At 46.6% G+C, this 12,840-nt stretch overlaps 1 protein-coding gene across 3 annotated transcripts in view; it reads right to left on the minus strand.

Moving 5' to 3' along the window:
• Positions 1–12,840, minus strand: part of AK5 (adenylate kinase 5) — a 195,627-nt gene that overhangs the window by 15,263 nt on the left and 167,524 nt on the right. For 2 of the 3 annotated variants that reach the window (XM_084872175.1, XM_084872174.1), the window contains exons 11-12: positions 3,466–3,629; positions 861–977 (exon numbers count right to left, since the gene is read on the minus strand). The exons of the other annotated variant lie outside the window; for it this stretch is intronic. In XM_084872175.1, coding sequence (XP_084728301.1) covers positions 861–977; positions 3,466–3,629 — 281 coding nt within the window. The remainder of the gene's footprint in view (positions 1–860; positions 978–3,465; positions 3,630–12,840) is intronic. 3 annotated transcript variants of the gene reach the window in all.

A 12,840-nucleotide genomic window follows, 5' to 3' on the forward strand; every position in this document is an offset into this window, starting at 1 on the left:
CTGTGTGTGTAGCATCTTTGTCAAGCTTAAAGGTTGTATGTGTGCTTTTGCACACAAGTCCAATTGATATTAGAATCTTCTACTAGTAAATGCACTGCACCCAGGGACAAATTAATGTCATGCTGGATCTTTGCAAACTCCTCCCAGCAGAGTGTAAAAAACCGTTTTGATAGAAGGTCGTGAGTTCAGTAACGAGAGGGCGCACCTGTACATTTTTGGAAATGGCAAATATTTTTGAACCCTGCCTGACCATTCCCCTGCCTTCTTCTAAGGGCATTCCTATTTTTTTCTCGGGCCATTCCCTTCCCTTTCTCAGTATGTGTGGTATCCATTCTCCCTCCTCCCTCCAGTCTCCGCCCTGGTCCTCCAAGCCGGATCGGGATATTCTTGGGAATCCCATCCGCAGCCCTCCCATCTTCCCCCTGGCCGCAGTGAGTGGGTCAGTGATGGGCCCGTGACCTAATAACCCAGGATAACGAAACAACCCGGTGCTTCTGCTGGACCCTTTTGCAAACGGAAACCCCTTTCTGCGGCGAGGCCACTTAGACGGTGGGAGAGAAGCCTGGAACAGGAAGAAAATGAGGCCAACACAAAGGAAGGAGTGGGGAGAAGTCCGATGATGGATAAGCTAATCTGATATGTAGATCCAATCAAGCGTGAGCCACTCCTGGACGGTTTAGTTACTAGAGCTGATAACTCCGTCCCTGCCACCCCTTCTTCTTTTTTTGCTACTTTATGTGAGCTCCTGCCATTTGTAACTGATTCGTGTCACTGGGAAGGCAAGAGACTTTGAATTTATCTCCCAACCTCAGGGACATCCCACGTGTCTCTCCCGAGATAATCTTCAAAAGAACGCTTACCCTGCGCCCAAACTCTTCACCTTGCTTCACCTCCCGGGGGTAGCCGTCGATCAGGAAGCCGGTGGTGTGGTGGAGGCTGGCCACCATGGCCTCCCGCAGCAGCTCCAGGAGGACGCCCTGCAGCAGAGGGACCGGAGGGACCGGGTCAGGCCTGAGCTCCTCCCGGAGCATCACCTGCTGGCCCCGGGCTCCCCGCCCAGCCCGGCCCCCAGCCCGGCCCCCAGCCCGGCCCCCAGCTCGGCCCCCAGCCCGGCCCAGAGGAACGGGGGTTCAGATGCTGGTTTTCATCAATTCCAATTCTCCTTCTCTCCCTGACACCCATCTTAATGTCTTTGAAACTGGCATCTTACAGGCAGTGCTGGGCATAATTTAATTGTTAGTGTTTTATTTTTAATTTTTCTCACTGATATATTTTTACTGGTTATCTTTTACGGGGGGTATTTTACAATAATGGCATCTTAGATTAGATAAAACACAGCGGCCACAGTTCACATGGCAGCACCCCGTACGTTAGGCAGCATGGCAGTTTAAAACTAGGCGAAACATGCTGTTGATTTTTTCTAGCAAATGTAGTACAAGGTTTGACATCCAGTAGTAACTTGAGAAGATTTTCAGTAGCTATGAAGTAGCATTTTCTAGCAACACCACGCTCTCTGTTCAAAACTTAGATCGGAACCTTGCTTGTCGCAAATAAAGGAGGAGAGATGTCTGGGGGCGTGGGGATGGATGCAGGAGCGAGGCCCCCAGCCTGCTCCCTGGCTCCCGAGCCTCCTCCGGCTTTGGGAAGGGTCTCGGAGAACGCAGGCATCACAGACACGATCCCTAGATCAGGGGTCTTCAAACTACTGCCCTCGGGCCACATGCGGCCCACAGAGGAGTCTGATCCTGCCCGCCAGGTTTTTTGGGCAGTGAGCGCAGCCGAGGTGTTACAGTAGGAATTAGTAGTTCATATAGTCCGGCCCTCCAGCTCTCTGAGGGACCGTGATCTGGCCCCCACTTTAAAAAGTTTGAGGACCCCTGCTAGATCATGGCCAATTAACTCCTTGGGAAGGTTACATTCTAGTGAGGCAGACAGATAGTAGATGAACAAATAAATAAGTAATAGTCAGCTAGAGAGAACCACCGGGGACTAAGTTAAAACGGGCTAAGAGATACAGGGTGGTGAGGGGGGCCTCTTTGATAAATTGCCACACTGAGTTAGGGATCTGGGTGAAGAAGTAAAGGAGCATCTACGTGCCCATGTGAGGGAAGAGCACACAGGCTGAGGACGGAGCCCGTGCAAAGGAACACCTGGCCTGTGGGAGGGGCAATGAGGAGGACAGGGGCTGCTGGGTGTGAGCACGGTCAGTGGTGGGAATAGAGCCACAGGAAGGACTCTGGATTTTATGTAAGTGTGGCGGGGAGCCACCGGAAAGTGCTGGGGAAGGGAATAATACTTGATAAACACTTTCAAGAAATCATTCTGCTTGTTGTAAAAAGAGTAAACTGTAGGGTGGAATGGCCACAAGGAAGCCACCTAAGAGGCGATTGCAGGGGTTTGCTGAATTCCTGTCTTTCTGGCAGTGCAGCTGGCCAAGGGGGAGCACAAAGCTCCGTTAGCTAACAGGGGCTGCACTGCCCGAGCCCAGGTACAGACCCTGGGACTTGGCGTGGGAGGAATGACTATTTTTTAAAAAGTATATTTTATTGATTTTTATAGAGAGGAGGGGAGAGAGATAGAGAGCTAGAAACATCAATGAAAGGGAAACATTGATCAGCTGCCTCCTGCACACCCGCCACTGGGGATGTGCCTGCAACCAAGTTACATGCCCTTGACCAGAATCAAACCTGGGACCTTTCAGTCCACAGGCTGATGCTCTATCCACTGAGCCAAACTGGTTTCGGCAGGAATGACTATTTTTTGACACCCATGGCATCCAGCTTCTCAGAAATGGATGGCGACTTGAAAAAACATGTAAACAAGGATACATAAGAAAGATACATACTAGTATTCTTGTCCTACCCAAGGAAGATAACCAAATTTCAAGATAATGCTATCCTACCTCCCAAAATAATGTAAAGTTTATTTTCTCTTTTACATGGGGTTGTATTCTGGGCCTTGCTGTACAATGTTTCATCTCTGCTTTAAATATTTCAGTTCTAGCCAAAACCGGTTTGGCTCAGTGGATAGAACATCAGCCTGCGGACTGAAAGGTCCCGGGTTTGATTCAAGTCAAGGGCATGTACCTTGGTTGCGGGCACATCCCCAGTAGGGGGTGTGCAAGAGGCAGTCAATCGATGTTCTCTCTCATCGATGCTTCTAACTCTCTATCCCTCTCTCTTCCTCTCTGTAAAAAAATCAATAAAATATATTAAAAAAAATTTCAGTTCTAAAGTGGGGCCAGTTTGGGGGGAAAGATAAGATAGGCTAATATTGAAGGAGCTGGCAGGGCAACAGGCAGAAGGACCTGGGCCTGGACAGCGTGGGTCTCCTGCCTGCCTCTGACGCCCCACAGAGAGAAATCGAATACAGCTCTTGTCCTTTTGGGCTCCTTGGTTCCAGCAGCTTAGACTAAATGCGACACCCCATAACACCCCCCCAGCCCGGGAGGCAGCCGCTGCTTACGGAGGGCACCAGGTCTCCCCGTTCCATGGTGTCTCTGATCAGTCTGCTTCTCTCCGAGTCCGATGACAGCTCGTGGCGCAGGAGCTCGCCCGTCGAGAGGTGTGTGAACCCATATTTTTCCACCAGCTTTTCACACTGCGTGCCTTTGCCAGAGCCCGGGCCACCTGGAAAGAAGTCACGCATCAGGCATGCATCCCAAGTTTGGTGCTTCATGTTTTTTTAAAAAAGATTTTTAAAATTGATATTTTGAGAGAAAAGGGAGAGGGAAAGGGAGAGGGAGAAGGAGAGGAAGAAGAAGGGAGAGAGAGAGGAACATGGATGTGACAGTGACACATTGACTTGGTTGCCTCCTGCACACCCCCTCCCGGGGATCGAGCCCGAAACCTGAATGGAACGGGAAAGCTTTCCGTGCACAGGAGGGCACCCAACCATCGGAGCCACACGGGCCAGGGCTCCTTTTGACTGTGTTTGCCGTGGCGGACAGGCCTCAGTGCTCCATTCACTGAGCACACACCGAGCACTTACGATTTGCCAGGGGCTGTGCTGGACGATGGGCTACATGGAGAATGGGCTACAGTCCTCGCCCTCAGAGGGCTCACTGCCCAGGGAGGGCGCAGGCCTCACAGACAAACCACAAGCAGGGGCTGCTGGCGGTCTGGTGGGGAGGAGCTCAGGCCGGTGTCTGAGAGGAGAGGTGTGGGGTGCCCTTTGGGTAGAGATGCAAGCCAGACAAGTTTCCTGGGGAACCGGCCTGCTCCTGTGAAAGCGTGGCCTCAGTGTCTAATAAAGAGAGATGCTCCACAAACACCAGCACTTCATTTAAAAATAAATTGCTCTCCTTTTTCATTCGCCAATTTACAGAAGACTTATGGGCAGAGCACAGAAACATTTCTGAAACATCGGAGCATACGTTGCCCACCTGATGCCTCCCACTCTGGGGCCCTTGGTGTCATTTCTTTAGAAAAAGAAGCTGAGCACAGGCTTCTGCAGAGCTGCCCCCTCAGACCCACTAAAATGTCAGTGCAATCATCTCAGCTGCCCCAGTGGTGTCTTTGGAAGCCAATGGATAAAGTTCTAAATCTGGCGTTGCCTTTAGTTGTCATGTCTTCCTGGTGTCCTACAGGGTAGAACAGTTCCTTTGTGTTTCCTCAATACTTTAAAAAAAAATTAAAAAAATATATATTGATTTCAGAGAGGAAAGGAGAGGGAGAGAGAAACATCAATAATGAGAGAGAATTATTGATTGGCTGCCTCCTTCATGCCCCCCACAGGGATCACCATCATCCTGGGCATGTGCCCTGGGGATTGAACCGTGACCTCCTGGTTCATAGATTGACACTCAACAACGGAGCTACGTGGCTGGGCTCCTGAACACTTTTAAAAAAATTAAATGTATTGGGGTGACATTGGTCAACATGAACATACATGTTTCTGGTGGGGGTTTCTATGTTATAAGATCTGTACATTGCACCATGTGCTTACTGCCCAAAGTCAACTCTCCTGTCACTATAAATCATTGACACTTTGAAGATTCCTATAAAGTTACTTTGCAAGGTCCCTCAATGTGATTTTCTGCTGTTTTCTAGTTATTGTTATTACTTCTGGGTATCTGCCATGTTCCTTTGATGAGCATTACACATTTCATTTGTTCCCTTACCCTCCCCTCCCAATGGCAACTAGTTGCTAAGTTGTAGGATTTTACATCTGAAAGTAATAACAGCTAAACGTGGCCAAGAGCTTACTGTGCCAGTCACTGCTCTAAGCATTTTACCAGGTGTACCAGTTAATAATGCGGATTTTTTTCAATAGATGGAGTTACACATATACTGATATATGTGTGTTTTGATATGTATGCTATTTTATTGTATTGACAGCAAGCTTCAAAACTTCATCTGTTAAACTTGCTGAAGGTGTTAACATCATAGATATTTTTATGCTTAAAAAATGTCGAATTTTGTGCAAAAAAAAAAAAGAGCATTTGTGGGAAGTTTTGATTCATTATTTTGAAGAAAAAGTTATCATATCCTTTGGGAAGCTTATGGTGAACATGCTCCATCTTAAAATACTTGTGAACATTGGTTTAAATGCTTTAAAAATGATGATTTTGATGGAAAGACAAAGAACGTCCAGGTCAACCAAAAAAGTTTGAAGACCAACAATTACAAGTATTATTGGATGAAGATCCATGTCAAACTCAAAAACAACTTGCAGAAAGATTAAATGCTGCTCAGCAAACAATTTCCAATAGTTTACAAGCAATGGGAAAGATTTTAAAGGAAGGAAAATGGGTGCCACATCAACTGAAAAGTCATCGGTAAAGTGTTGCTTCAATGGTATGAAAGAAAGTCTTTTTTTGCATCGAATTGTGACTGGTGACGAAAAGTGGATTTATTTTGAGAATCCCAAACACACAAAATCATGGGTTGATCCAGGTCAACCATCAACATCGACTCAAGGCCAAATTGCTTCAGGAAGAAGACAATGCTCTGTGTTTGGTGGGATCAGGAAGGTGTGGTGAATTATGAGCTTCTAAATCCAGGTGAAATGATTAATACTGATTACTACTGACTACAAATAATCAATTTGACCCATGCTTTGACTGTAAAAAGACCAGAATGGGTCAGAAGACATGACAAAGTAATTTTGCTTCATGATAATGCACCATCACACACTTCTAAACCAGTTAAAGACACGTTAAAAGATCTTGCCTGGGAAGTATTAACCCACCTGCTGTATTCACCAGGCCTTCAGATTACCACTTGGCACACACATTTTCTGAGCAGCACTTCAAAATGAAGAAGTGGAAAATTGGGTCTCTGAATAGTTTGCCTCAAAACAAGAAAAGTTCTATTGGGACAGTATTTAACACAAATTACCTGAAAGATGGGGGAAATGTGTAGCTGGCGATGGACATTACTTTAAATAAAGCACTTTCGATGTTTCTCTTGAAATTACCATGTTTTCTTTCATTACAAAATCCACATTATTAACCAGTATACCTGGTATGTGCATCGATTTGAAACAGCCTTAGGAATCAGGCACTGTTATTATCCCCATTTTACAGATGGGGAAGCAGAGACATAGCGAAGGTAACTCCACTGCCTCAGGCCGCTAAGTAGCAGGTCTGGGGCTGAAGCCTGGCTCTGGCTCTCTGGGGCGCTCCTCCGCTCTTGCCCGCGGTAAGCTCAGGTGCTCAGGCTCAGGCACACGGCAGCGTCCCCCTCTGCAGCAGGGTGGGAGAGGCTCTGGAGTCCAGCAGACCTGCCAGCAGGGTGATTTGCCTGAAAAGCATGTCACTTCCCAGCTCCACAGAATTGAATGGCTTCCCAGTCCCCGCAGCACAGATTCTGAACCCCTTAGAGGGGCATTCGACCAGCCAGATTCTGGTTGCGTTTAACCTCTCCAACTCTCTCCCCCCCGCCCCCCTTTCTTATCCTTGTCCAGCACTGTCATGTCCAACCACATACCGCCCCTTCCATAAGATGTGCTTTTCCAGGCCACTGTGCTTTTGCTCTTTGAGGTCCTCATCCTGGAAGGTCATCCCCTCTACCACACACAGCCCTCGCCCCTCCCCCTGGGGGAGTGAGTGGTTTCCATAGCACCTGGGCACCCGGGGCCTGGCTGACGCTTGGTCTCCAGGTTCCCCACTAGCACAGCACCTTGCACACAGTAGGTGCTCCACAAACACCCGACGGACCCAGGTTTTCTTGGTCAAGAGACTATTGAACATTAAAATGCAAAACATGATTGATGTTGTCCGATGGCAGTGAGGATGTATGACTTATCTCGGGCTTGCCTCTCTTCACACCCAAAGCTCTTGCTTGGGATATTTGGCAACTTCCCCCTTTGAGGGACAACATCAGTTGTTGTTTCCCATCAGTAGAAGGGCCTCTCATTCCCTGTCCTTGGCGGAAATAAAGGAAAGGCCACGTTTTCTATCTTCTGCTCATCCACACAGCTGCTCTAAGCCAAGCGGGGAGGGTTTAGATCCCTCCGCGTGGTCATGGGTGGGCTAGATGTCACAGCGGTCACAGAGGCTGGCCACTTAGGACCAGGTGCTTGCCAGCGAATGCTGTTTGCTCCAAGCACTATGGCTCCCGTCTGCTGAGACAACAGAAACAAGACAAGGCCACTCAGGGGAGAAGAGCTTCCAGATAAATGAGTAAGGGGAACACGGGCCTGAGCTCCTGACCGATTGACCTAGAAACTCTTTTCCTGGGATGGCTGGAAGCCACTCATGTGGAAAAGGTATTTTTGGACGCGCCTTTCGAGGCCCAAATGCCGTGTTCCAGCTATTTTTCTCCTTTCAGCGGCCTCCTAACGCAGCAATTATAGTTTTGGTCCTCTAAAACGCTATTTAACAAATCTCAACAGAAAAACAATTAACAATATTCAGCTCAAATTAACAACAGCTGGGTGTTCAACACCAGCTGGTGCCCTCAGGAACCTCTCGTGGGAGCAGCAGCTGCACATTCTTAGCATTCTTTGGCCAAATGGTGTAGGCACCATGGAGCTGTAAGTAATCTGCACAATGCCTGCTTCTTCCCGTGGCTCCTAACTGGAAAACAAAGTGATTGTCATCACGCAGTACGGCCCAACAACTGCTAGTAGAAATATGAGTTTTCATACACTGTCACTTGCATGCCTTCGAGGCTTTAACTTATGATCCTATATAATAAAAGGGTAATATGTAAATCAACCAAACGGTGGAACGACTGGTCACTATGACACGCACTGACCACCAGGGGACAGATGCTCAACCCAGGAGCTGCCCCCTAGTGGTCAGTACGCTCCCACGGTGGGGGAGGAGGGGAGAGAAGCACTGCCCGACCAGAAGCTGGGCTCACAGCTGGTGAGCACAGAGGTGGTGGCAGGAACCTCTCCTGCCTCTGCAGCAGCACTAAGAATGTTGGGCCTAAGCTGTGAGTCGACATCCCCCAAGGGATCCCGGACTGCTAAAGGGTGCAGGCCAGTCTGAGCCCCCCTCCCCCGCCCCCCGCCCTCCCGCACCCCCTCAAGTGCATGAATGTCATGCACTGGGCCTCTAGTTTTAAAATAAAAGCCATTGGGGCCTTGATATCCCTCCAGGATAATTGGTTGCATGGAAAAAATGTTTGAGGTGCCACATATTGGGATGAGTAGTCTGTGTCCTCTGGCGACAAGATAATCAATAGCAGATGAGGGGTTGTCACACTGATGTCATTGCACTGGTTTTCAGGGTATCATTTCATTGCTCAAGACTTAACCTCCAGAGCAAACCTATACTCAATACAGCATCCTGTGACTCACAAAGAGAGTGTGGAATATGAGATTCCATTTTAAAGGGGCCTGTCAACACTTCCAAAAAAAAAAAAACAAGTGAAAAATCTTTATTCTCAACCTCCAGTGTAATTTAACATTTTTGTCAGGGGAGGCCAAAGGTGCTATATTGTGAGGGTGAAAATACTGTCAACTCCCACTTCACAGCTGAGGGTATTATTTTCCCCTAAGGTTCCCTCAGCACTGCACGGATGAAGGAAGGGAGGAAGGAAGGAAGGAGGGAGGGAGGGAGGAAGGAAGAGAGGGAGAGAGAATGGAGAGGAAGGAGGAAAAAAGGAGGGAGGAAGGGAGGAAGGGGCCAGGTGTGTATCCTCACTCAACCATTCTCTGGAACTGAAACAAGCGACCTCACCTTGGCCTGCCCACCTGAGCCCCGTTTCCAGGGTGCTTTGTATTTACTGGAGTAACTCTTAGGAGACGGCTCCTGGGTTCATTAGCTGGGCCCCACAAGAGAAGACCTCCCGCTCCCAGGCAACTGTTGCAGGGTGCGTGGCCTCAGGGCAAATCGGATGAAAGGGCAAGGCTGGGGTGTTCCAGCACGCTCCGTGCTCACAAAGCAAGCCCAAACAAACAGCAATGTCAGGCAGGTCAGGAGCTAATCCCCGATCCAAACAAAAGCATGTATGCAGGTTTCTGTTATGCTTTTATTTTTAAAGATTTTAAATAGTAATGGCAGAGAGCGGGTTATAATGTCCTTTGTGGACATTTTATTGTATCTTTTTAACTGAAGTATGCAACCTGGAATTAAGCACGAGGCCTAGAAATACAGCTCTTCCTTTGACAAGTATGTTGGGCAGCTAGTATAATGTGCTGAGTGCTGGGAATAAACAGACTCAGAGGTGATGTCTTTTCCATCAGAGAATTCACCGTCTAATGGGAAGATGACAGGTGAACCCAGTGTCACAGAGTGTGACAGGGATGTGAGACTACTGCAGAAGCCCTGGGAGAGTCAGGGGAGGGGAAGGGTGGTTGACTAGCATGCACAAAGTCTTTGCCAACACAGGGAAAATGTGGAAGAGGAAGGGATAAGACTGAGCTTGGTATATTCAGTAAAGTGTTGTGGAACATGGCAGAGACCCTCAGAGAATGGCCAGAGGCAAGGAGTAAGACATAATGGTGTCTCTGTGAAGGGACGGGGACCGAGGTGGGTCTTCCCAGCACAGTCTCGAATGTGTGGGTTCTTGATTTTGTGCAGGGAAGTTTTCATAATATGAGTCCAGGTGATTTTGAGAGTAGGTTTATTAAAGCTGGGATAGTGAAACAAAGTAAGGGCTTAAGATATAAGTGGCAAGAGGAGGGAGTCTAGGCAGCCCAGCCTTAACTCCCTCCACTGTAACAGGAGGGAGTTAAGGCTGGGCTGCCTAGACCCAGGAAAGGAAGTCACAGTAATAGAAGTGAGCCTACTGGGCTGTGTGGACCCAGGAAAGAAAGTGACAGAGGCAGAAGAAGTGAGCCATGCTGGGCTTCATGGACTCAGGAAACAAGTTACAGAGGCAAAAGGAGAGGACTGGGAGACAGGTTCACGGGGTTAGCTCTGGATGAGCTGCTGTTGTCTGCTGCTCCCCTGGTTGCAAGTCTCAAGAGCTTAGGAGAAAGAAAGCAAAGATACACTCCTGAGGAATGGAGAAAGGGTGTGGGCATGCTCAAAGGGGAGTGTGCACTGCATCCTTTGTCTTATGGGTTTTTTTTTTTCTGTTTTCTAAAGATAGGAGTTTTAGGGGGGCCTCAGGGGAGGGTCTCAATAGACTATTCAACAACTTTCCAGGTGTGTCCTTTGATATGCTTGTGCATCAGAATGAGCATATAGGGGAGTTTGGCATCGTTCTCTGGTCAGATTCACTTTTTATCTTGGATTTCTCTGGTTCTAATTGGTTTTGTTATTTATTTCCTTGACTTCATCCATTCTGGGGTTTGGTTGGCACTAATGGCATCAACTGGGTTTCTGTTATCTATTTCCCTGACTAGGATTGCTACCTAGGTGTCTAGGGTGTCTAAGCTACTCACTCTCTAATTGGGGAGGAGAGGTCTAAGTATCCTTGGTTAGGGGAGATATGATCTTGTGATTTATTGGCTGGCTAGGTCTTTGTTTACTATCTGTCTGTTTCCTCATTCCACTGGTCAAGGACTTCCCTAGCTGCTTCCTAATGTGCCTTAGGGGGAAATGCACAGGACAGATGGATCTAGCAATAAATTCTGGCTCTGACACTTATTAATCATGTAGCTATGGATGAATCTTTTAATTTCTCTGAGCTTTAGCTTTCTCATCTGTAAAATGGGTAGAGAAAGCAAGAACTCTTTGCCACTTTATACACTTGCCTCTCCTTCATCCGCATCTCCAATACCCAATCAGTTGCTAAGCAACTTTGAAAAGTTGAGTCTACATTTGAAAAGTCTTTGAAATCTGTTGCTTTGTCCCAAATCTCATTGAAATTTTCCCTTGTTCTATATCTTTTCCAAGAAATTGGTACTTAGTAAATGAGGGAAAGTTACTCAGCCCTCTTAATTCTTCCTGAGTTACATCTAAAGGATGTCATCCAGCCTATCGCTGTTTGAAAGAAACATAATCCAACAATAAGTCTGGAGACTAGCCATCACTTTAAGATCTCCAGACCACTTATAGGTAAGATATATACCAATGTGTGTACATGCGTGTGTGTACCTACAAACATATATATCTGGTTTAGGAAAGTCAAAGTTTTCCTATAAGGCACAGCATTCTCTGGGTTCTGATTGCTGTCAGCTAAGCTCTCCAGGCCTTCATTTCCATCTCACCTCAGCCTCAGCATTCTTTAAACCCCTTCTGCTCCAATGACCAGTATGGACACCACTTTAGCTCCCTATTGATTTGGCTGAACATGAGTGTTTATCACCACACCAGTCTATCCCTCTCTCTGTTCACATCTTTTCTCCCTCTCCCTTTTTCCTTTACCTCACTTCTTTTCAACTGTTCTCTGTTCTCTGGGTCCTCATTGTAACTCATTGAGTTGGTCCATGGCCTTTGGGCTCTACATACTTCCCTGTCCAGCTGGACACAAGGCCTTTCCTAGTAACTTTGAATCCTTTGCTCCCTTTGAATTATATTGTGCTTCCCTGAGAATCACCAGCCTGATTTCTCTGCCCAACCCACCATTTACTTTATATGCATCTACTGTGGGTTGCTAAGAGTTCCTTGAGCAAGTCAGAAAATCAGGCCAACTGGTCATACTACCTAATTTCATTATAGCTTTTAATGCTTCTTGGCAAATATATTTGTCTTTTGCTGATACTAAATTGGATGTCCATGAATGGATTCCAATACATTTCCCCATTGTCCTGTTGTCCTAGTCCTCTCACTCTTACATATTTTTAGTCTTCCAATTCACTAAGAAGGTGAGGATTATCTATTTCCTCAACATTTCCAACACATATGTTTCTTCTATTTCTTCTTTATCCTATTTGGAAGACTTTATACAACTATTCAGTCTAAGGCCAACTTCTCTGCTTTGCTTCTTATAGCATTTTCATCCATAGCACTTTTCACAGTATGTAATAATAATGCGACATATATATGGAATATATATATATATATATATATATATATATATATATATATATATATATATATATATCTTAAAGTCTGTCTTTCATATTAGACTCTATGGTCCACAATTATAGGATACCAGAGGCCCAATGCACAAAATTCGTGCAAGAGTAGGCCTTCCTTCCCCTGGCTGCCAGCACTGGCTTTCCTCTGGTATCTGAGACCCAGGCTTCCCTCACAGCCTGGGCTTTGTCTGGAAGGTCATCTGGTAGGATATCCAGAAGGACATCCTGTTTAATTAGCATATTACACTTTTATTATTATAGATGAGTATGTTTTGCTCACCATATACTCAAACACAGTGACTAAACACAGTAGACACTTTATAATAGTGGCTGAAAAAATAAACAATTTACTGATGAATGGATCTTTTTCTCCTGCCTACTTCAAACTCTTTACTCTCTCTTTGTGCACATTAAATTTATTCCTCTCAGTTGGCACTATCTCTTCTCTCTTCTGTATAACAACATGCTTAG

Source organism: Pipistrellus hanaki, assembly GCF_964339955.1.
Source record: "Pipistrellus hanaki genome assembly, chromosome: 2".
In the NCBI taxonomy this organism is placed as follows: domain Eukaryota; kingdom Metazoa; phylum Chordata; class Mammalia; order Chiroptera; family Vespertilionidae; genus Pipistrellus; species Pipistrellus hanaki.